We start from the raw sequence: 25006 nt of genomic DNA, 5'->3' as shown, positions 1-25006 counted from the left end.
TGCCCTGGGGTTGCGCATTGAGGCCCAGGGTGGGCAGCAGCTGACCTTGCTACGAGTGGAAACTTGTACAGCGAGCCACAGAGACAACGTTGGCACGTAAACTGACATTGCAGTGGCAGGGGGAAATTTACTCAATAGACCCAGGAGACCCCCGGGGTCCCTGCGCCACTCAACACGCATATCGCCCAGAGGCTCTTCCAGTTTCAGAGACTTACAGTAAACTGACAGGCAGTGGTCCCTCTGCTAAACTGCCATAGGTCAGAGACAGGGGATAGCTGACCACTGCCTACAGCATTGTCTTGTTAACTTACCTATAGATCCAGCATAGGCAACAACTATCTGCGGATTGCTTTGTAGTTCTCATCAGGTAGCCCTGAGCAATCAAAAGCAGTAGCTAACCTTGGCCTATGGGGGATGCTCTCCCAAAGGGCCACAAAAGCAACGCATCTGGAGGCTGGCACCAAACCACAACGGAGCAACTCCTGACTAGTCCCATTAGTGATACATACAAAGGGTGGTTGCAACAAGTACATAAGCCTGCTAGGGCAAATCACATTCAGTAGGATCAATCCCCACACAAAAACTCTTACCCTGTGGGTGCAGCCAATTCCCACAATTAGTCAGCCTGAGCATTAATCCCATCCACTGATCTACTAACAACAATAAAGGCTTGACGACAACAGAAGATCACACACAACCCACAAAAAGATCACGTCCAGAGCCTCCAATATAAGCAATCAGGAAGAGTGCGCCACTGGGCCACTCAGGACACCTTTCTTCTTAAGCCATCTGGCCAAGGCTGAGAGACAAAACAAATATTCCTGACACACAGAAACAGACACAGAGAGGCTAATAAAATGAGAAAACAAAGAAACATGCCACAAATGAAACAAGAGAAAACTCCAGAAAATAAGCTAAATGAAATGGAGGCAAGCAACCTACCAGAGACAGAGTTCAAAATAATGGTTATAAGGATACTCAACGAACTTATGGGGAGATCAGATGAGCATAATGAGAACCTCAACAGAGAGATAGCAAGCATAAAAAAGGATGTAGAAATCATAAAAAAAGAAGTAGAGAGAAATGAGGAATACAATACCTGAAATCAAGAATACACTAGAAGGATTCAAAAAGAGATTGGATGAAGCAGAAGATCGAATCAGCAAATTGGAAGATAAGGTAACAGAATATACCAAATTGGAACAATAAAAAGAAAAAAAAGATTTAAAAAACAATAAGGAGAGTTGAAGAGACCTCTGGGACAACATGAAGCTTAAAAATATCTGGATCATAGCAGTACCTGAAGAGGAAGAGAGAGAGCAAGGGATTGAGAATCTATTTGAAGAAATAATGACAGAAAACTTCCCTGACCTGGCAAGAGTTAGACATGCAAGTTCAAGAAGCACAAAGAGTCCCAAAGAAGAGGGATTCAAACACACCTACACCAAGACACACCATAATTAAAATGCCAAAGGTCAAAGACGAAGAGAGAATCTTAAAAGTAGCAAAGAAAAAGAAAGCTAGTTACTTACAAGGGTACCCCCACAAGAATGTCTACTGACTTTTCAATGGAAACTTTGCAGGCCAGAAGGGAATAGCAAGAAATATTGAAAGTTATGAAAAAAAAGAATCTACAACCACAAATACTCTACCCAGCAAGGCTTTCTATTAAAACGGAAGGTGAGATAAAGAGCTTCCTAAACAGGAAAATGGTTAAGGAATTCATCACCAACAAGCCAGAATTACAAGCAATGTTAAAGGGTCTTCTGTAAAAAGAGAAGGGGTATAAAAGAAAATAGCAATAGCAAATATGAATAATAAAATGGCAGTAATAATGTACCTATCAGTAATCACTTTAAATGTAAACGGATTAAATGTTCCAATCAAAAGACATAGGGTAATGGAATAGATAAGAAAACAAGACCCATGCATATGCTGCCTACAAGAGACCCACTTAAGATCAAATGACACTCACAGATTGAAGGTAAAGGGATGAAAAAAGATATTTCATCAAGCAGAAATGAAAAAAAAAAAAAAAAGCCAGGGTAGCAATACTAACATCAGATAAAATAGACTTTAAAGCAAAGTCTATAATGAGACAAAAAGGGCATTACATAATGATAGAGACCAATAAATCAAGAGAACATAAGCCTAGTAAACATATATGCAACCAACATAAGAGCACCTACATACATAAAGCAATTATTGACTGAGGTAAAAGGAGAGATCAATAGTAATACACTCATTGTAGGAGACTTTAACACCCCATTGACACCAATGGACATATTTTCCAGGCAAAGAATCAACAATGAAACAATGGGCCTAGAACACATGGATTTAATAGATATTTGTAGAGCATTTTACCCCAAAGCTGCAAAATATACATTTTTCTCAAGTGCACATGGATCATTTTCAAGGATAGACTACATGTTAGTACACAAATCAAGTCTCAATAAATTTAAGACTGAAATCATATCAACCGTCTTCTCTGATCACAATGGTATGAAACTAGATATCAAAAACAAGAAAAAAAACTGGAAAATACACAAGCGCAAGGAGGCTAAATAACATGCTACAAAACAATGAACGGGTTATTAATGAGATCAAGGAAGAAATCAAAAGATACCTAGAGACAAATGAAAATGAAAACACAATGACTCAAAATCTATACGACACAGAGAAAGTAGTCCTAAGAGGGAAATCCATTTATACAGTCCTACCTCAAGAAACAAGAAAAAGCTCAAATAAACTATCCAACCTTACAATTAAAAGAACGAGATAAAGAACAACAAACAATACTCAAAGTGAATAGAAAGAAAGAAATAATAAAGATCAGAGCGGAAACAAATGAAAGAGTCTAGAAAAACAATACAAAAGATTAATGAAACCAAGAGCCGGTTCTTTGAAAGGATAAACAAAATTGACAGACCCTTAGCCACACTCTTCAAGGAAAAAATTGAGAGGACTCAAATAAATAAAATCAGAAATGAAACAGGAGATATAACCATGGACTCCACAGAAATACAATGGATCATAAGAAAATATTACAAGCAATTATACACTAACAAATTGGACAATCTGGAAGAAATGGACACGTTCCTAGAAATATTAAATCTCCCAAGCCTGAGTCAAGAAGAAACAGAAAATCTGAACTAACCAATTACCACCAATGAAATAGAATCAGTAATCAAAAACCTCCCAAAAAACAAAAGTTCTGGACCAGATGGCTTCATCAGTGAATTTTACCAAACATTCAAATAAGAATTAAAACCTATTCTTCTCAAACTATTCAAAAATTTCAAGAAGAGGGAGGGATCCCTAACTCCTTTTATGAGGTCACCATCACCTTGATTCCAAAACCAAACAAAGACATTAAAAAAACAGAAAACTTAAGGCCGATATCTTTTATGAACATTGATGCAAAAATCCTCAACAAAATATTAGCAAACAGAATTCAGCAATACATTAAATATATCATATCCCATGATCGAGCTGGATTTATTCCTAGGATGCACGGTTGGTACAATATCCGCAAATCAAATAATGTGATACACTACATTAACAAATCAAGAGATAAAAACCGTATGATCATATCAACAGATGCAGAAAAAGCATTCAACAATATCCAGCATCCATTTATGATAAAAACTCTCAGCAAAGTGGGAATAGAGGGAACATGCTTCAACATAATAAAGGCCATATATGACAAACCTACAGCTAACATCATGCTCAATGAGGAAAGACTAAAACCATTTTCCTTAAGATCAGGAACAGGACAAAAATGCCCACTTTCACCACTCCTCTTCAACATTGTATTGGAAGTCTTAGCCACAGCAATGAGACAAGAAAGGGAAATAAAAGGCATCCGAATGGGAAAGGAGGAAGTAAAACTCTCGTCATTTGCCAAAGACATGATATTATATATAGAGAATCTGAAAGATTCCACAAAAAACAAAACAAAACAAAACAAACAAACAAACAAAACTGTTAGAATTGATCAATGAATTCAGTAAAGTAGCAGGTTATAAAAGAAATATTCAGAAGTCAGTGGCATTTTTATATACCAATGATGAACTTTCAGAAAGAGAAATTAAGAGAACAATCCCATTTACAACTGCATCGAAAACTATAAAATACCTGGGAATCGAATTAACCAAGATGAAAGACCTGTTTTCAGAAAATTATAAGTCATTGAAAAAAGAAATTGAAGAAGATACAAATAAATGGAAGCATATACTGTGTTCATAAGTAGGAAGAATCAACATTGTTAAAATGGCCATACTACCCAAAGCAATCTATTGATTCAATGCAATCCCTATCAAAATATCAATGGCATTTTTCAGACAGCTAGAACAAATAATCCTAAAATTTATATGGAGCCATAAAAAAACCCGAATAGCCAAGGCAATCTTGAGAAAGAACAAAGTTGGAGGTATCACACTACCAGATATCAAACTATACTACAAGGCTACAGTAATCAAAACAGCATGGTACTGGCATAAAAACTGATACATTGATCAATGGAACAGAATAGAGAGCCCGGAAATAAATCCACGCCTATACGCTCACTTAATATATGACAAAGGAGGCAAGAATATACAATGGGGTAAAGACAGTCTCTTCAATAAATGGTGTTGGGAAAAATGGACAGATCCATGCAAAAAAAAAAAAGGAAAAGAAAAAAAGAAAAAAAAAGAGAAGCTGGAGCACCTTCTTACACCATATACAAGAACAGACTCAAAATGAATTAAAGACTTAAATGAAAGACCTGAAACCATAAAACTTCTAGAAGAAAACACAGGCAGTAAACTCTCTGATAATTACTAACGGGAATTTCTTTTCAGATATATCTCCTCAGGCAAGAGAAACAAAAGAAAAAATAAACAAATGGGACTAAATCAAACTAAAAAGTTTTTGTACAGCAAAGGAAACCGTCAACAAAACATAAAGACATCCAACTTTTTGGGAGAAGATATTCACTAACGACACATTTGATAAATGGTTAATATTCAAAATATATAAGGAACTTATACAACTCAACAACAACAAAAACAAACAATCCAATTAAAAAAAAATGGGCAGAAGACCTGAACAGATACTTCTCCAAAGAGGAAATACAGATAGCTGATAGCTATATAAAAAGATGCTGAAGGTCGCTAAGCATCAGAGAAATGCAAATTAAAACCACAATGAGGTATCGTCTCACACCTGTCAGAATGGTTATCATCAATAAATCAGAAAACAAGTGTTGGTGAGGATGCGGAGAAAAGGGAACCCTCATACATTGTTGGTGGGATTGCAAATTGGTACAGCTGCTATGGAAAACAGTCTGGAAGTTTCTCAAAAAATTAAAGATGGATATACCTTTTGACCCAGCAATTGCATTTCTGGGTATTTATCCAAAGAAAACCAAAACAATAATTCAGAAAGATCTACGCACCCCGATATTCATGGCAGCACAATTTACAATAGCCAAGATATGGAAGCAACCTAAATGCCCATCAATAGACGACTGGATAAAAAAATTATGGTTCATATATACAATGGAATATTATTCAGCCATTAAAAAAAAAATGAAATCCTACCATTTGTAACGACATGGATGGACCCAGAGGTTATAGATGCTGAGTGAAATAAGTCAGACAGAGAAAGATAAATACCATATTTCACTTATATGTGGAATCTAAAGAACAAAAAGAACAAACTAATCAAAAATGGACTCACAAATATAGTGGACAACTTAGTGATGGACAGAGGTGAAGGAGGTTGGGGGGCTGGGAAAATGGGGTGAAGGGTTAATGAAATACAAATTGATAGTCACGGGGATGGGGAGCAGGGCATAGGGAATGCAGTTAGCAGTAAAAGGATGGTTAGGTGGAGGGCCAGGGGAGGGCGGGAGCAATTGGAGGGGATTGTTTTATGAACTATATAGATGTCTAACCAACGTACTATATACTTGAAACTAATTTAAATAAGTAAAAAAAGAAGAGAGAATTCAATCCCTGCACATCAATATTGTATAAGTTAGAAAGAAATGACAGAAATTAAAATTTCCTAAGTTCTTAATATTGTTTGGATGAAGAATAAATATACTGATGAAAGCTGGAATAAATGCAGGTTAAAATTTTTAGAGTTACCAATAAAATAAAATGACCAAAAGGCATAATAAATGAACTTTGTTGTAGAAAAAAAATAAAAAGAGAAAAATAATCAATCCAAAATAAAGCAAAAAAGGAAATAAAAGAACAACAGATGAAGGTAGAAAAACAAAATTAAAAAAAAACAAAAACTTGGAAGAACTAATTCCAGAAATATTAATAATTATAATAAATGCAAATGAGTAATGGATTAAAGCTAAAGATGATCAGATTGCATATATAAAATACTGTCACATGCCATTTATGAGAAATTCCTAAACTCTTTAGAAAAGTTGGAAAAAAACAATGAAAAATGCATATTAGACAAATATCAACCAAAATAAAGCTACTATAAGCTATACTAATATTAGACAAAATAGATTTTAAGACAAAAACCATTACTAGAGATAAAGTTACTATATAAAGACAAAAAAGTTTAATTAATTAGAGAGTTATTACAGTCTTAAACTTATATCCATCTATTAACATATCCTCAAAATATATGAAACAAAGAGAAATAGTCAAATTCGCCACCATAGAGGGAGTTTTAACTTATTCCCTCAGCAACTGGTTGACCAAAAGCAGATTTAAAAAACAAAAACAAACAAACAAACAAAAACTAACAATAATGAGTAGAGATGGGCAAGTTGGCTGTTTATGTAAAAAATGTTTTATAGTTTCACAGCTATGCTCACTCACTGATATACTGTCTATAGTTGCTTTTGTGCTATAATAGCAGTTGAGAAGATGTGACAGAGTTGCATATGTTTAAAATATTTACTACATGGCTTTTTAAGAGAAAACCTGTTGACTCCTGGTACAGAATGATGTAATCAACAACTCTGATCTAATGGATATATATAGGACACTGCACTGAACAACTGCAGAATACATATTTTTTAGCACAGATGGAAATGTATAAAATGTGGACTGCATTCTGGGCCATTTCAGGAACTGAAAGTCTTAGGAAATTTCAAGGGACTGATAAAAGAACATGCTCTCATCACACAAATCATATTTAATGGTGAAAGACTGAATATTTTCTCCCTTACATCAGGAAATGTACAAAATGATACCCTCTCCATTTTTTCCCCAACATTGTTCTGAAGGTTCTAGTCAGTCTATTCAGGCAAGAAATGGAAATAGAAGGTATCAAATTGGAAAAGAATAAGTAAAGCTATCTTTATTCACAGATGATCTTGTATATAGAAAATCTTAAGGAATCCACGAAAACCCTATTACAACAAATATATGAGTTCTGCAAGGTTTCAGGGTAAAAGATCAATATAAAAAATCCATCATATTATACACCAGCAATGAACAATATGAAAATAAAATTAAGAAAACAATTCCATTTACAATAGCATCAAAAACTACTTAGGAAAAATTCAACAAAGTTTAAGACTTATACACTGAAAACTACAAAAAATGTTAAACGAAATTAGAGAAGATGTAAATAAATGGAAAGACATCCCATGTTCTTGAATTGGAAGGCTAAATATTGTTAAAATGGCAATATTCCCCTAATTGATCCACAGATTCAGGGCAAACCTTATGCTTTTTTTCATAAAATAATTTGATGCTAAAATTCACATGGATGTAAAAGGGATCCAGAATAGTCAAAACAGTCTTCAAAAAGAAGAGCAAAGTTGGAGGACGCATACTTGGCCATTTCAAAATTTATTACAAAAAATATTATGGTATCGTTATAAGGACAGATATATAGATAAATGGAATAGAATTGTAAGTCTAGACATAAACCCATACATTTATGGTCAATTCATTCTCAACAAAATAAAGAAAATTCAATGGAGAAATAGCAGTTTTTTCTACAAATGGTAACGGACAGTTGGATATTCACATCCAAAAAAATAAGGCTGAACCGCTACTCCATGCCATAGACAAAAATTAACTCACAATGGATCATAGACCTAAACGTAACTGCTAAAACTATAAAATACTCGGAAGAAAAGATAAAACTTTCATGACCTTGCACACATCAGAAGCACTAGCAACAAAAGAGAAATAAATAAATCAGATTTCATCAAAATCAAAAACTGTGCTGCAAATGATACCATCAACACTACTAATAAAAGCACAACCATTGACATTATTGGCAAATCATGTAGCTCATAAAGGACTTGTATACAGAATACATAAAGAACTCTTCATTTTATTTTATTACAATTATTGGGGTGACATTGGTTAATAAAATCATACAGGTTTCAAATGTACAATTCAATAATATGTCATATGTGTACTGCCTTGTTTGTTCACTACCCAAAGTTAAATTTCCTTTTGTTACCAGATATTTGACCCCCTTTACATCCTAATCTATATCCTCTTCCTCCTTTCTCTCTGGTAACCACTAAACTGTTGTCTGTATCTATGAGATTTTGTCTTGTTCATTTGTTGCTTTCATTTTTATATCCCATATATGAATGAAATCATATGGTTCTCAACTTTTTCTTTCTTTCTAACAATATCGCTTAGCATGATAATCTCAAGATCCATCCCTGTTGTTGCATATGGCAGTATTTCATCTTTTCTTATGGCAAATATTTCACTGTATATATGTACCACATCTTCTTTATCCAATCATCTATCGTTGGACACTTCCGTTGCTTCAATGACCTGGTTACCATGAATAATGCTGTAATGAAAATCGGGGTGCATATATCTTTGCGGATAGATGTTTTCAAGTTTTTTGGGTAAATATCAGAACAGGGATTGCTGGGTCATATGGTAAGTACTCTTACAATTCAACAACAAGAAGACTAATTAACCAATTTAAAAATGGGCAAAAAATTTGAATAGACATTTCTCCAAAGAAAATGTATAAATTACCGATAAGTACATGAAAATATGCTTGACATCATTACTTTTTAGGGAAATGCAAATCAAAACTCCAATGAGGTATCATTCCACACCCACAAAAAATTGGATATAATTTTTAAAAAAGACAACAATGCTTAGTAAGGATGTGGAGAAACTGGAACCTTCATACATTGCCAGTAAGAATGAAAAATGGTTCAGTTTTTGAAAACAGTCTAGCAGTTCTTCAAAAGGTTAAAGATAGATTTACCATATGGACCAAAAATTCTACTCCTAGGTCTCCTTTGAAGAGAAATGAAAACACATGTCGACACAAAACCCTGTATACCAAAGTCACAGCAGCATCAGTCATAACAACTAAAGGGTGGAAAAAATCCAAATATCCATCAACTTATATAGGGATAAAGAAATTTGCTATATCCATAGAATGGAGTATTATTCAAGAATAAAAAGGAATGATGCACTGATACATTCTATAACATGGATGAAACTTGAAAACATTATGGTAATTGAAATAAGCCAGTCACAAAAGGCCACATGTTGTATGATTCTACTTATATGAAATATGCAGCATAGGCATACCCATAGAGAAAGAAAGTAGATCAGTGGTTACCAGGGGTTGGGGAGAGAGTGGAATTGAGAGTGACTGATAATAAGTATGGACTTTCTTTTTGTGCTGATGAAATTGTTCTAAACTTAGTAGTAATAGTTGCACAACTCTGTAGCTATACTAAAAATCAATTAACTATAAGAAAAAAAAACTACTAAAACATGAAAAAATATTTGTGACTTTCAGTTAGGCAAAAATTTCTTAGATATGACACCAGAATCGTAATCCATAAATTCAAAAATTGATAAATTGGACTTTATCAAAATTGACATATTCTATTCCTCACAGACACTGTTAAGAGGAAGTGGTGTAGACAGAATAATGACCCCCGTCAAAGACATTCATGTCCTAATCCCTGGAACCCATGAATATGTTGTTATATGACAAAAGGGGAATTAAGTTTGTATATGCAATTAACGTTAATCAGGTGAGCTTAAAATAGGTAGATTTTCCTGGATTATAGTAATCATAAGACATTAAAAGTAGAAGAGGGAGGAGGATGGGTATAGTCGGGAGTAAATGTGACTACAGAAGAATGCTCAGAGTAATGTGATGTGAGAATGGCTTACACTACTTTTCCTGGCTTTGAAAATTGAGGTAGTGGGCCACAAGCCAAGGAATGTGGTCCAGCTTCTATAAGCTGAAAAAGGGAAGGAAAAGGATTCTCACAAGAGACTCCAGAAAGCAATGCAGCCCTGCCAACATCTTGATTTTAGCCCAGTGATACCAGTGTCAGAATTCTAACTTACAGAAACTGAAAGATAATAAACTTGTGTTTTTTAAAGTCACTAAGTTCATGGTTGTTACAGAATCAATGGAAAAGTAATACAGTAGGAAACAATAAACCACAGTTTGGGAGATAATAAGTGCAAAACACATAGCTGATATAGTGCTAAAAATACAGAAAATATAAAGAACTCTCAAAGTTCAATTATAAAAAAAAAAAAAATGACCTAATAAGTGGGCCAAAGATTTTAACAGACTTCACCAAAGTAGATGCATGAATGGCAAATAAGCATGTGAAAAAAAAATGTTCAACATAATTAGTAACTAGAAAAATGTAAATTAAATGCATAATGTTATACTTCTACAAACCACCAGAATGACAAATATATAAAATGATGTTCAACTTCATTAATAATATGAAAATGTAAATGAAAACCACAATGAGACAGCATTTCAATTCCACCTGTTTGGCAAATTAAAGTGTGACAATATCAAGTGTAGACAAGAATGTGGAGCAACCTAAACATTTATACTGCTTGTGAAAATGTAAATTGGTACATACACTCTGAAAAACAACTTAGCATACTATAGTAAATTTGAAGAGGTTGAATACTGTATGACCTAGTAGTTCCATTCCAAAGTATATTTAGAGAAACTACTATAATTATGCACCTGGAGATATGTACAATAAAGTTCATAGCAATAATTTAATGGAAAAATCTGGAAACAACTCAAATGTCTATTAACAGTAGGATGGATAATTAAATTAGGGTATATCCACACAATAAAATATTATAAATTAGGGAAATATGTAAATTACAGCTATGTGGGAAAATCTGGATAGATTTCACGAATGTTGAACATAAAAAGGTATTTGCAGAGCAAAAAAGGTAAGACGTAGAAAATCATATGCAGGTATGTTTTCATCAATGTATATAACTCAAACACTTGCAAAATCAAAGAAAACGTTTAGCAATATAGACATATAAGGTAAAGTTTAAAAGGAGGGCAATAATAAAAATTCGGGGTAGTGGTTATCTCTGAATAAATAGGGAATGGGATGGGAACAAAAGATATTTAATTTTGCTTTTTCTTTAAACTGGATAGCAGGTACATGGTTGTTCATCATATTATTATTTTTATATTTTTAATAAACTGATTAAACAGCATTCTGATTCTAATCAACATTTAATAAAAACAAATACAAAGCACAAAAGAACTATAAAAATATGAGGTAACCACTTATTTTCTTGAAAAAATATATATACACACACACACAGACATATTGCTTTTATGTTCAGGGTGTAGCACCTTTCTATGCTTAGTATAGACATAATTGAGGAGAATCAAGTTTAAACCAACAGCAAGGGAACAAGATTATTAATGGATTTGGATTTGATCTTGTACCAGAAACAAATATGAGACACTGTAGGTTTAGTAAAAAATTACCAGTAATGGTCACAAAGGTCCTGTTTTACCATTAGATGACACTTCGCTGCTCATACCAGGATTAAAGAGTTATTGTTTCTCTTAGACTAATGCTTGAATTTTAAATTCATCATGTTGGTAATGATGTATATTATTAGGAGAGACGGAGGTGCATATTTTACATTAAAGGTTTATTTCACGTATTTTAAAAAGCAGGCACACAGCAGGTAGGGAAGTTCCCCATGTGGATGCATGGGTGTTAGTGTGGACAAAATTATTTATTTATATGTTTGCCCATCTGTTGCCAGCCTCTTTATTCTTTATGTTCCCCAATCTCACACTTTATGAATCATTAAGTGTTCTTATTCTCTCCTCTACTCATATCAAAATCTACTGATTCTTCATTTATACCTCAGTATAAATCAGATTAACAGTTTAAAAAACAGGTTCATTATCCATTGTCTATTGTAAGCAAAATTTTGTATATGTACTTCTCTAGGAAGAGCACCCAATGTTTTCATCAAATTTTCTAGGAGGTCAAAATGGTTAAGGACCAATGCTTTTAAGTATTTTCCTTCTTAGATATGGGTATTAAAGCATACTTGAAAGGTTTATGATAAAAATATTTACTGAAATGATAAAACTGACAAAATCTTAGCTAGATTAATTAATAAAAAACAGAAGGCAAATAAAAAAATAGAAAAGAAAGATGAGACATTACAATGGATGCTTCAGAAACAAAAAGCATCGTAAGAAACTATTATGAGCATGAATGTGACAACAAATTAGATAACTTAGAACAGATAAATTCCTAGAAACATATAACCTACCAAGACTGAATAAGGAAGAACTAGAAAGCCTGAACAGATCAATAACAAATAAGGAGAATGAATCAGTAATCAACATCCCGCCACCCCCCCCCCCCCCCCCCCCCCCGTGCCCGCACACACACAAAAAGAGATCAGGACCAGATGGCTTCATGGGTGAACTAAACATTCAAAAAAGAATTAGTACCAGTCCTTCTTTGACTCTTCCAAAAACTGAAGAAGAAGGAATGCTTCCAAACTCATTTTATGATGGTATCATTCTGATACCAAAGCTGGACAAGACACCACAGGAAAACTACAAGCCAATATCCCTAATGGAAATAGATGCAAAAATCTTCAATACAATACTAGCAAATGAATCCCACAGTGCATTTAAAGGATTTTACAACTTGAACAAGTGGGCTTTATGTCTGGGATGCAAGGAGAGTTCAACATATACATGTCAATGTGATATACCACATTGATAGAATGAAAGATAAAAACCACACGATCAGCTCAATAGATGCAGAAAAAGCATCTGACAAAATTCAAAATCCATTCATGAGAAAAAAAAAACTCTTAATAAAATAGGTATAGGAGAAAACAAACATATATGAAAATCCCAGAACTAACATCATAATCAATGGGGAAAAAACTGAAAACATTTTCTCTAAATCTAGTACAAGGGAAAGATGCCCACATTTGAAACTTTTATTCACCATAGTATTGGAAGTCCTAGACAGAGCAATTAGAGAAGAAAAAGAAATAAAAGGCATCCAAATCAGAAAGGATGAAGTTAAATTATCTGCTTGCAGATGATACAATCTTATATGTAGAAAACTCTAAAGACTTAACAACAACAACAACAAAACCGTTAGAACTAATAAACGAATCAGTTTGTAGGATACAAAGTCAACATAAAAAATCAGTAGCATTTCTATACACTAACAACAAACTGTCTGAAAAAGTAATTAAAAAACAATTCCATTTATAACCGTAATAAAAAGAATAAAATAGTAACAAACTCAATCGAATAAATGAAAGACTTGTACTCTGAAAATTATGGAATGAAGAAGAAAATTAAAGACACATAAGTGGAAAGACATCCCATGTTCATGGGTTTGAAAAATTAATATGTTAAACTGTCATACTACCCAAAGTGATCCACAGATTCAATGCAATCCATATCAAAATTCTAATGGCATTCTTCAGAAAAACAGAAAACAAATCCTAAACTTCATATGGAAATATGAAAGACCCCAAATAGCCAAAGCAAGTCTTGAGCAAGAAGAGTAAAGCTGGAGGTACCACAATTACTGATTTCAAAATCGATTACAAAGCTACAGCAATCAAAAAAGTATGGTACCAGCATAAAAACAGACATATAAATAATGGAACAGAACAGATTGCACAGAAATAAATCTACACGATTATGGTCAAATGATCTTTGACAAGGGTGCCAAAAACATATAGTGAGGAAAGAATAATCTCTTTGATAAATGGTGCTGAAAAACTGGATAACCATATGCAGAAGAATGAAAATGAACCTTCATCTCACATATATGCAAATATCAGCTCGAAATGGCTTAAAAATTTAAATGTAAAAACTAAAATAAAAACTACTAGAAGAAAGCATAGGGCAAAGGCTTCTTGAAATTGGTCTTAGAAATTTTTTTTTTTTTTTACTATGAACCCAAAAGCACAAGCAACAAAAGCAAAAATAAATAAGTGGGACTACATTAAACTGAATAGCTTCTGCACAGTAAAGAAAACCATCAACGAAAAGAAAAGGTAACCTGTGGAATGGTAGAAAACATTTGCGAACCACATAACTGATAAGGAGCTAACATCTAAAATATTTAAGAAACTGATACAACTCAATAGCAAAACAAACAAAAAACAATAAAACAAAACAAACAAACAAAACTGGACTAAAAAATGTCAAAGGACCTAAACAGACATTTCTCAAAGGAAGACATACGAATGGCTGACAAGTATATGAAAAAGTGCTCAACATCATCAATCATCAGGGAAATGCAAATCAAAACCACAATGATATATCACCTCATGCCTGTTAGGATGGCTATCATCAAAAAGACAAGTGATAAAAAGTGTTGGCAAGCATGTGGTGAAAAGAGAATCCTTACACACTGTTGCTAAAAATGTAAATTGGTATAGTCATTATGGAAAATAGTATGAAGGTTACTCAAAAAGTTAATAATAGAACTACTATATGATTCAGCAATACCACTTCTGGAAATACATCCAAAGGAAATGAAATCTGGACCTCAAAGAGATACCTGCATTTCCGTGTTCATTGCATTATTATGAAAATAAGCTAAATGTCTATCAGTAGGTGAATGGATAAAGAAAACGTGTGTGTGTGTTAATACTGAATATTGCAAATGTCATAGCTTTAAAATGCATACGTGGCCTTTCGGCTGGAACCACCATCTTCCAGTAATTTGCCAAAATGACAAACACAAAGGGAAAGAGGAGAGGCATCCACTATATGTTCTCTAGGCCTTTTAGAAAACATGGAGTTTTTCCTTTGACCACATACATATGAATCTATAAGGAAGGTGATGTTGTAGACATCAAGGGAATGGGCACTGTTCAAAAAGGAATGCCCCACAAATGCTACCATGGCAAAACTGGAAGAGCCTACAATGTTACCCAGCATGTGATTAAAATTGTTGTAAACAAACAAGTTAAGGGCAAGATTCTTGCCAAGATAATTAACGTACATATTGAGCATATTAAGCACTTTAAAAGCTGAGAAAGCTTCCTGAAACGTGTGAAGGAAACTAATCAAAAAAAGGAAGCCAAAGAGAAAGGTATCTGGGTTCAAATGAAGTGCCAGCCTGGGCCTCTGAGAGACGAACACTGTGTGAGAACCAATGGAAAGGAGCCCGAGCTGCTGGAACCCATTCCCTATGAATTCATGTCATGATAGGTGTAAAGAAATAAAAGGCCTCTAATTGAGTAGGTATCCCCTCCCCTAAAGAAATATTTAAAGAAAACTGTCTTAATTCATTGTGTGATGTCTTCACTATTCAGATTTAGTGTTTTTTTTTCTTGCTGAAAGATGTCAAGTGGTTTATGGTACAACAAAGAACATAGTTCATTGGTTAGGAAACTGAATCTGTTGCATTACAGTTAAGCTCAGGGAAAGCTGGTTACTCATAATTGCATCATAAATAGCTATGTTTTAAGGATCAGGAACTTGCCCTTGAAAACTGCTACTTAAAAGCAGATTGTTTAAAGCACCCTGTTTGCGAGTTACATTTGCTTCCACCTTTCATGGAACACGACTCAAAATAAGTGTTTGTGACCATTTGGAACTAGAATACCTTTTTTTGTTTCAACCAAGGGTAGACATTTCCACAGCAGTTAGTATGTTGTATGGCATTCTAAGCACTTTACATAATCTATTAAAAAATCTTGCAGTAAGTAGTGTTTTGTGCATTTCACATAAGGAAGCTGAGGCACAATTAACTTGCCCAAGATTACAGGTGCACAAATATTCAAGTCCAGGCAGTCTGGTTCTAAAATCAGGTTTCAGTCATTAATGTTATATTGCCTCATATTAATGGGAATATTTTAAAGCTACTTTGTATGGTTTGAGCACATTTAGGTTATTCAGTTGCCTCCTGGATATTTTTACTTGGATGTGGCAAATATCTTAAATTCAATATAGTAAAAAGAGAGTTGATTGCATCCCATCCTAGCTGCCTTCAGTTTTCTGTGATAGCTGTAGCTATACTATGTTTATTTGAAATAAAACCTTGACTTCTTGTAAAAAATACATGCATGTATGTGTGCATATATATACATAAAAACACACACATACAATGAAATATTATTCACCATTAAAAAGGATATCCTCACATTTTTGACAACATGGATGAGCCTAGAGGACATTATGCTAAGTGAAATGAGCCAGACACAGAAAGAGAAATACTGTATAATCTCACTTATATGTAGAATCTAAAATAGACTCAGAAGCAGAAAGTGGAATAGTGGTTACCACGGGTGGAGTGGGGATGGGGGGAAATAGTGAGGTCAAAGAGTATGCAAGAAGAATAAGTTTTGGAGATCTAATACACAGCATGGTGACCATAGTTAACAATACTGTATTGTATACCTGAAATTTGCTTAGAGGATAGCTCTTAAGTGTAACACACACACGTGCGTGTGCTCACACACACACATACACACACACACACACACACACAAGAAAATGGTAACTATGTGAGGTGACAAATATATTAATTAGCTTGATTATGGTGATCATTTCATAATGTATATTCATGTCAAAACATCAAGTTGTATACTATAAATATACACCATTCTTATTTGTCAAATACATCTCTGTAAAGCTGAAAAAAAAAAAAGATTTCAACTCTACTGTGAAAATTCTGTTTCTGCTGAGGGAAGAACAATCTCATTATGAATTTGACGCCCTGGGTTTAAATGCCATTTATTGTATAAATATAACTTGTACCCAATTAGAAATTATGATTAGATTCAGTAAGCTATAATACCATATTTATATTAAATTGAACCAAAGAAATTAGAACTCTCAAATCAATATTCTTTTCTGTTATTTTTTTGCTGAAAACAAGCAAATAATAAGAAAATGACACAAATTCACATCACAGAAAGACTTAAAGAAACAACCAGTGATGTCCATGGCCGATCATATATACACACAGCTCAATTGCCACTTTACAGATATAAATACTGCAAATTTCATGGTTTAAAAAATAATCACCCCACAGCTCTCCAGAGTTTTATAATAAAGAGAGATAAAATTATATTCACTAGATGATACTTAATAACGCAGGGTATACTAATACTTTTTAAAAAGATGTTTAAGGAGAGTTACAAGTTTACTAGAAGATTTAATTAATCAGAACACCTTATTCATACAGTGTTTTGGTTTAATAGAGGCTTTACTGTAAATAGATTTAAACAGAGGCATAACTCACTTTACAAAATAAAAGCACCTGGAAATGTTGCATGCAAATCACATTTTCATTCCTTCAGAAATTCTAAGTTCCTCAAAGATTAGATCTTAACTTTGTGAATAATCCCTAGCACCTAGCAAGCAACAAACATTAACAAGTAATTCAATTAAATTCTATTTAAAATTTACTGGAGAAAACACTAAAATTAAGGAATCCTATGTATATCATAATATAATAAAGAGCACAAATTTATTTTAAAATTCAGAAAAACCATAAATTAAGGACAAATGGTGTTTATCTTCCTACCTAGATTTTGAACTTCCTACCTAGATTTTGATGGGAGTATCAAGGTAGGCTTAAAAGCATCATCTCTCTAAGACTAATAAAAGAGGAAAAATAATGAGAGATGGCAAGTACATAGGAAAGTGAATTTATCCCAAACTGCTAATAAAAATTAATAAAACTTTACCCAGTGCTTAGAACAGTGCCTCACACACATGCAAGAGGAGCTCAGAAAATATTTTTTGTTAAATTTTATGCATGTCAGCTTGGCAATGTATTGATATTTTTCATGCATTCTGACCTATAATTCCATTCCTTGAGATTTATTCTAAGGAAATAGTTATAGATGTGCATGCAGATCTATGTATAAGGTGTTTCAACAAAGCACGATTATATTAACAAAATTATTGGAAATATGCTAAATTAAAAATATAGAAATTATATATTTGATAATGGTACATTCATACAACAGAATATTTATGCCATCAATAAGAATTCTGTCCAGTGTCATCCAACTCTCAGTGGTGGAGTCAAGATTCAGATTCAGACCTGTCTGACTCAAGTACGCATTTCTAAGTATATAGATAAATCTTAAGGACGATTTAAGGCTGGAAAAGACAAATAGTACAATGGTAAACAGAATCTGGAACCATAGTTAGATATTAACAGGCTGGCATGATCAACAAGATGAAAGTTAAATAGGCATACATGTACCTGTAACTGAGTCCAAAAAATGTCCATGCACACAGGTATAGTTTGGGAAAAGACACAGCTTAGAAGAAGCCCATGTAAAAATGTTTAATGAATTTTAGAGAACTGCAAATTCATTATGTCATGGTCAAAGGTTATAAGGAAGGCTGATTGTGAAGACCCAAAACAAAAATATATTAAAAAAATGAATGTGATCTTAGGCAGCTTCACTAGAAATATATTATCTATAACAAGAGAAGAATCTGACTATTGAGCAATGGTCAAAACACTTACACCTGAAGAAAATGTTAACCAGTTCCTGAATGTTTGTCAGAGAATGATCATGATAGTGAAGGAACTCAAAGCTATGACATATAAATAGTGGATAAAGCTACTAATATACTTATCCAGGAACCAAAACTACTTAAAGTATAACTGATATCTGAAGAGTTGTTTTGTGGAAGAGAAATGAGATTTTTACTGTATGGTACCAAAGCAAGAGATACAGGGCTAATGGGTAGAAATTACTATGACACAGGTTTGTGCCTGACCTAAGGAAGGATCTCAAACTAAAAGAGAGCTAACAGAAAATGGAATGGGTTGCCTTGGGTTACTTTATTCAGTTTTATTCATGTAGAAATTAAACGGCCACTTAGTGTGCCTACTGTAAAGGGCATTACAGTAACTAACATACAGAAGGCTGAACTAGAAAATATGCAAGGTCACTTTCAAAATTGAGATCTTAATGAACTTCTCAAACTAAGGCTTCCAAATATCAGGTGTACTGTATAAATTTTTCAAGAAAGAAAATCGGACTGCTTAGAAGTACTAAGACCCTGTACTAGTCATTAATTATTCATTAAGAAAAATCACCAATTGTTTTTCATTGGAATTAGGATTTTAGATGTTTGGACTAAATATAATACATGGTTGGAGACACCTTATAACTATTCTCTCAACTTATAAAATGTGCCTAACAAATATTTCAAAGACTTTTTTATTAAATTTATTGGGGTGACAGTGGCTAATAAAATTATATAGGCTTCAAGTGTACAATTCAATAATAAGTCATATGTACATTGCATTGTGTGTTCACCACCCAGAGTTAAATTCCCTTCTGTCACCATATATTTGACCCCCTTTATCCTTAACTACCTCCCCAATCCCCTTCTTCCCTCTGGTAACCACTAAACTGTTGTCTGTATACATGAGTTTTGTTTGATGAAAAGAAGTGGTAACAGAATACTCATAGCTTTTGCATCATATTTATTATGTTATATAAAAAAATCACAATCATTTGTAGGCGACTTACCTGCTCTGGTTTCACTAGCTGCTTTTTGGATTCCTCTTCTTTGGCTGCATGCACACTTATAGATGCACACATCAGACTTGCAGGCATGGTTGTCAGCTTTCCCATCTGAGAAAGATTATTCAAAATATATTTTTAATTGAAAGTTCTCCATCCTCCATTTCCTGATAAATTTGGGGGGCATCTGAGGAACACTATGGGTTTCACTTAAATTTATTAAAAACTCAAGCATTCCAAATTACTTCTTCAAACATTTCTAGGATATAATTTCTAAAATTCTCTTCTCCTACTAGATGGTTATTATTTTTACAAATTAGTTAACTACATACTTCATGTGAATATAACAATATAATAATTACCAGGAAGGAGTGAATACAAACTTTGAGGGATGAAGTGGGATAGATCACGGTATTTATTTACTCAGTCCACAAATATTGACCGAACAACTAATATGTGACAGACTCTGGTCTCAGTGTTCAGGATACATCAATGAGCAAAACAAAAATTCTTGCTCTCGTGTAGCTGACATTCTAGTGAAGCAGAGACAGACAATCAACACAATAAATAAATTATGTTGTACATTACAAACTGATAAATACTATGAAAAAAATAAAGGATGATTTGAAGTACTGGGTGAATCAGGTTGCATCTTGAAATAAAATTTTATTTACATTACTTGTAAAAATAATTTCCTTCCATTACAAATTCTTTGCCCCTAGCTTTCCTTCCCAGTGCATTCCTTTATTGCCTGTTTCATGCTTAGCCTAAAGCCAAAAGTGATCTTTGTTTTAGATATAACTTGATTTCAATTAAAAATGCAGGAAAATCACTGGCTCTAAGAAAGAAATGTTCCAGTTTTATTCAGATACCAAAATAATTCCCCCAAAATTGTCCATTCAACAGGCAAAATGAAAAGCTTTTCAAGGAACAAATATTTTAAGAGCTTGATTCTTTAGAAGGGAAAAGGAGACTTGTTGAAACCAACAAAGGACATTCAGAGGAAAGTGGTCTCTTTGACTTACATATAAACGTAATTGTGCAAGAACTGGAAGAAACACGGGCAAAGAATTCTACATGTTCTCTGATAGTGTCTGTATTTCATTTCTAACACATTTTCAGTATTTTTTGGCATTAAAGCTACAGGACCTAATTAAGCAATTTCCTGCCTAAACTGGGCTTGACTCTGATTTAGATTAAGATTCCAGAAATATGGGGTAAAATGAAGACCCAACACTAATCAGAAAAAATTTGTTCACTATTTTCCCTCTTCAAGCCTTCCTCTAGTACATGTCAGCACCACAGAATGATTTATCTAGGCCTGCATTCCCAACAGACATCACTTTTGATTTCTTATACCCAGTTAGTATTCACTAATGGAATAACAATATTTCCACTGTATACCTGTCAGATATCAATAAGAAAAACATATTAAAACTGATGCCAACAAGGATGCTCTCCCATGTACCTGAGAAATTTTGTTAATAAAGCTCTGAAGTAGTTATCTGAAGGATGTCAAGTGTTATAACATTTAAGTTACTTATAAAACACCAGATTATACCTTACTCTCTAGGTTTAAGAGAACACTTGTTATTTTTTTTTCTACTTTTTTTTTCTGAAGTGGGAATAGGTATTAACTAGGGAAAGATAGAAAGAAAAAAAAAGTGTAGAAGCTTGTGCGAAGGCCCTGAAGTAAAAGGGAAAGTGCTAAGTTCCAGGGAAAGAGATGAGTTCCAGGGAAAGAAAGAAGCATGTTGGAATGGTATGCACAGTGCAATGGGAGCCATGAGTAGTAATTAACAGGCTTTGGGCAAGATGTCAGTAGGTATCTGAGAAATTTTTTTTTTCTTTTTTATCAGCACTAGTAATATTTTATTACACAGAAAAAAATCAATACTAGAAATTTATGATGCAACATTTGCTTCATAACAAATGAATTAAACAATGTAATACAAGTTCAGGGAAAGAAGAAATCACTTCTAGATAGAGCACCAAGAGAAAACTTTAAAAATGTAAAGGATTATTATATTGTTGTGCATGGATAACTTGGAGCTGAGCTTTGTCTTAAGTAAGTCAACTGGCAGAGAAATGCAAAAATGATGGTAATATAATTTTCTTACATTAACAAAACGCTTTTATATCCACATGCATTTATTTCAAAAGCCACTGTGAGGTGACCAAGGAATACAAAACTACCTTTATTTTACAGATATGGAAACTGAGGCTCTGTGAGCTAGAGTAATTTAAGCTAAGTGAGAGACTGAAATGGGACGAAAAGTCCAGGTCTTCTGACTATGGTTTAATGCTTTTGCACTCACATCATCTGCTAGGCAGATTGAAAAAGGCAAACAGACAGAGGTGGTAGACTATGCGGTATTTAGGATGGAGTCTTTTTATGTCAATGCCTGGGATTTAGAAGCTGCTTAATAAATGGCTATCAGTCAATTAACCTAAGCCTCATCTCGAGGAAATTTGTATGTATTTTTAAATTTTTATTTTTTTAATTTTATTTTTCAGTTAGAGTTGACATTCAATATTATTTTATATTAGTCTTAAGTGTACAGCATAATGGTTAGACATTTATGTAATTTACAAAGTGATATCCCCAATTAGTCTAGTACCCACCTGGCACTATACATGGTTATTACAATATTATTGACTATATTCCCTAGGCTGAACTTCACTGTTAAAACACTTTTAAATTATGCTAATATCTAAAAAAAATTCAACATCCTAATGGTCTCTGAGTACAGTGCAATAATAAATACAGATTATAGAATAAATTCATAGGTACTGCTTGCTAATTATGATGTAGTCCTCCAGAGTCCAGATTGATTAACTGAACTGTGCCCTAAAAAGTTAACATACCTTGAAAAATGTCTAAGTATCTTCACTACATTTTCTATTCAGTAGAGCAGAGTCCATCGCCTTGACTTTTATTGATGAGGCAGTGTAGCATAATGGGGAAAAAATGAGTTTAGGAGTCATACTGATTTGGTTTTAAATTCCAGTTGTGGAATATACTGTCTAAATCTGAGCTCTTAAGAGCTATGCTGCCCAATATGGTAACTACTAGCTACATGTGGTTATTTAAATTTAAATAAAAATTTTAATTTAGTTCTTTAGTCACACTATCCCCATTTCAAGTGCTCAACAGCATATTGTAGAGCACAAATATATAATAACTCCATTATTAAAGAAAGTTCCACTGGACAGTGCAAGTTATACAACTGAAAAAAAAATGGAAAGGCCTTCCTTTTATGATTATCATGTGGAGTATATAAGGATTTAATGAAAATGGCTTGTAACTGGTAAATGGGCAGTTAATTTTAGCTCCCCATTTCTTCTGTTCGCTGAATAAAGATATTAAACAGCTGTGCTTACTCCTCATTTTTCTTCTCACATACATTTGATGTCAATCGAGTGCTAGTGAGAACTATGACAACAATAAAAAAATATCATACTTAGTGCCTCTAAACAAAAAAGGCCAAAATTTGATCAAAATTAAACAGGCAGTTTGGCACACTCATGCCTTTTCAAACCACAGGTTATACTGATGAAGAAGGCATCCCTAACCAAAGAGAGGCAGCTGAATGTATACTACACTGAAAAATTTAGAATAGGGATTGCCAAACCATAGCTCTGGGCTAAATCTGTCCTGGACTCTGAGATAAAAATATATTTTTTTTAAATTATTTAAAGTCTTTTAAAAATAAAAATAAATGAACAAAGAAGAATAAGTGACCTCATGTGTCCTGCAAAGTCTAACATATTTACTGTCTGGGCCTTTACAGAAAAAAATTGCCAACCCATGATTTAGAAAATCAAATAAGATATTTAAAAAGTATCAGATTGGGGGGTATTATAAACTCACAGGCTCATAAGACTGATAGTTAAATAGCATTAAATTTGAGCAGGGATGATTATAGTTTTCACAAAGAAGGTAAAACCTTGAGTTAAAATAATTTATAATTTCAAAATAATAGCTTGCCAATTCAAAATTATAAATGACTTGTTTAAAATCAATGAGAGAAAAAAACTGGCTTCTTCCAAAATATAACATGTTCTAGAACAGAATTCTATCATATAGAGATTTATAAATAACAGGATTGAAGATGAACATGAGGTAACCACCCATAAGACTCAACCCTTCCAAGTGCTTCTGTAATCAAAATATAGTTGATTTTCATTATTTGCCGTAGTCATATCCCATAAAATAGCCATGAACACTGATTTAAGGAATACTAAACCATTGCTCCTAGGGAAAATATAAGGTTAACTTCTTACACACCTCTAGTTACATTTTTATCAACTGATAAGTACATATCTTTGTTTTATATGTGTTTCTGTTTAAGGATACCTTACTTAATATATGTTGATTCATTAACATTGAACTCAAGGCCAACAGCATTAGAAATCATGGATGAACAAAGTTTATTGAGCATACATATCTCCTTCTTAAGGCATATCGCAGCTCTCTTGCACTTAAAAACACTGGCTAGAACTTCTGTACTAAACATGGGAGCCATTTTTAATAGAAGCATCAGAGTGAGGTCAAAAGCATGGCAGCCTGAGGGATCTCCCCTGATCGGTTCCCTTGAAATTACAATGAAGTGAACAATCACAATGCAACAGACAACAGATAGCTCCCAGCCTGGTTCACAGACAGGTCTGAGAGATCTGTGCATCAGAGTATCTGAAGGTGGTTGAATCCGGTGAGAAAGGGAGGAGGAAAGGGAAGGGAGAAGGGATGGTGCTGGAGATCAGTGGTGCAAACGCAGTCTGAAACCCCTTGCAAGACGCAGGGAGGGGAAGTCAGGAAGTGTTTTTCACTCTTTGAAGCCCTGAACAGTCCTGCATGAGTGATCAGCATATTCCATGAGGCGGAGCCCAGTGATCAGGGCAGTGAGCACAGCAGAGACCAATGCAGAGTGGTGACAGCTGCGCCTTAGCAAACACCAATGCCAAGCAGAAAGCTGAGTCACAGAGCCTGGCCAATTGCCTCCCATCCTAGAGCACGACAACTCCCGCCATACTCTCCAAGTGCTAGCACTGAGCCCCAGGGGTATCTGCAGCAACCAGAAGTGAAACACACACTGCAGCCAGTCCCAGTGACAGGGGTGGAGATTCAGAAGCAAGGAAGCGAAAGCTTGAGGGCTGGTATTATTGGGGGGAAAAAAAAAAACCATTGACAACACTGGCCTCTCCCAATT

General features: G+C 33.9%; 1 protein-coding gene and 1 pseudogene across 2 annotated transcripts in view; one reads left to right on the top strand and one right to left on the bottom strand.

The window, feature by feature from the left end:
- APOOL (apolipoprotein O like) overlaps positions 1-25006 on the bottom strand; it is a 78712-nt gene that overhangs the window by 32244 nt on the left and 21462 nt on the right. For both annotated transcript variants that reach the window (XM_011361149.2, XM_023531183.1), the window contains exon 2: positions 19800-19904. In XM_011361149.2, the coding sequence (XP_011359451.1) occupies positions 19800-19904 (105 nt within the window). The remainder of the gene's footprint in view (positions 1-19799; positions 19905-25006) is intronic.
- Positions 14956-15495, top strand: LOC111740402 (annotated as a pseudogene).

Source organism: Pteropus vampyrus, unplaced genomic scaffold, assembly GCF_000151845.1.
Source record: "Pteropus vampyrus isolate Shadow unplaced genomic scaffold, Pvam_2.0 Scaffold63, whole genome shotgun sequence".
Classification (NCBI taxonomy): Eukaryota; Metazoa; Chordata; class Mammalia; order Chiroptera; family Pteropodidae; genus Pteropus; species Pteropus vampyrus.
This window is presented reverse-complemented; position numbering and strand designations above follow the sequence as displayed.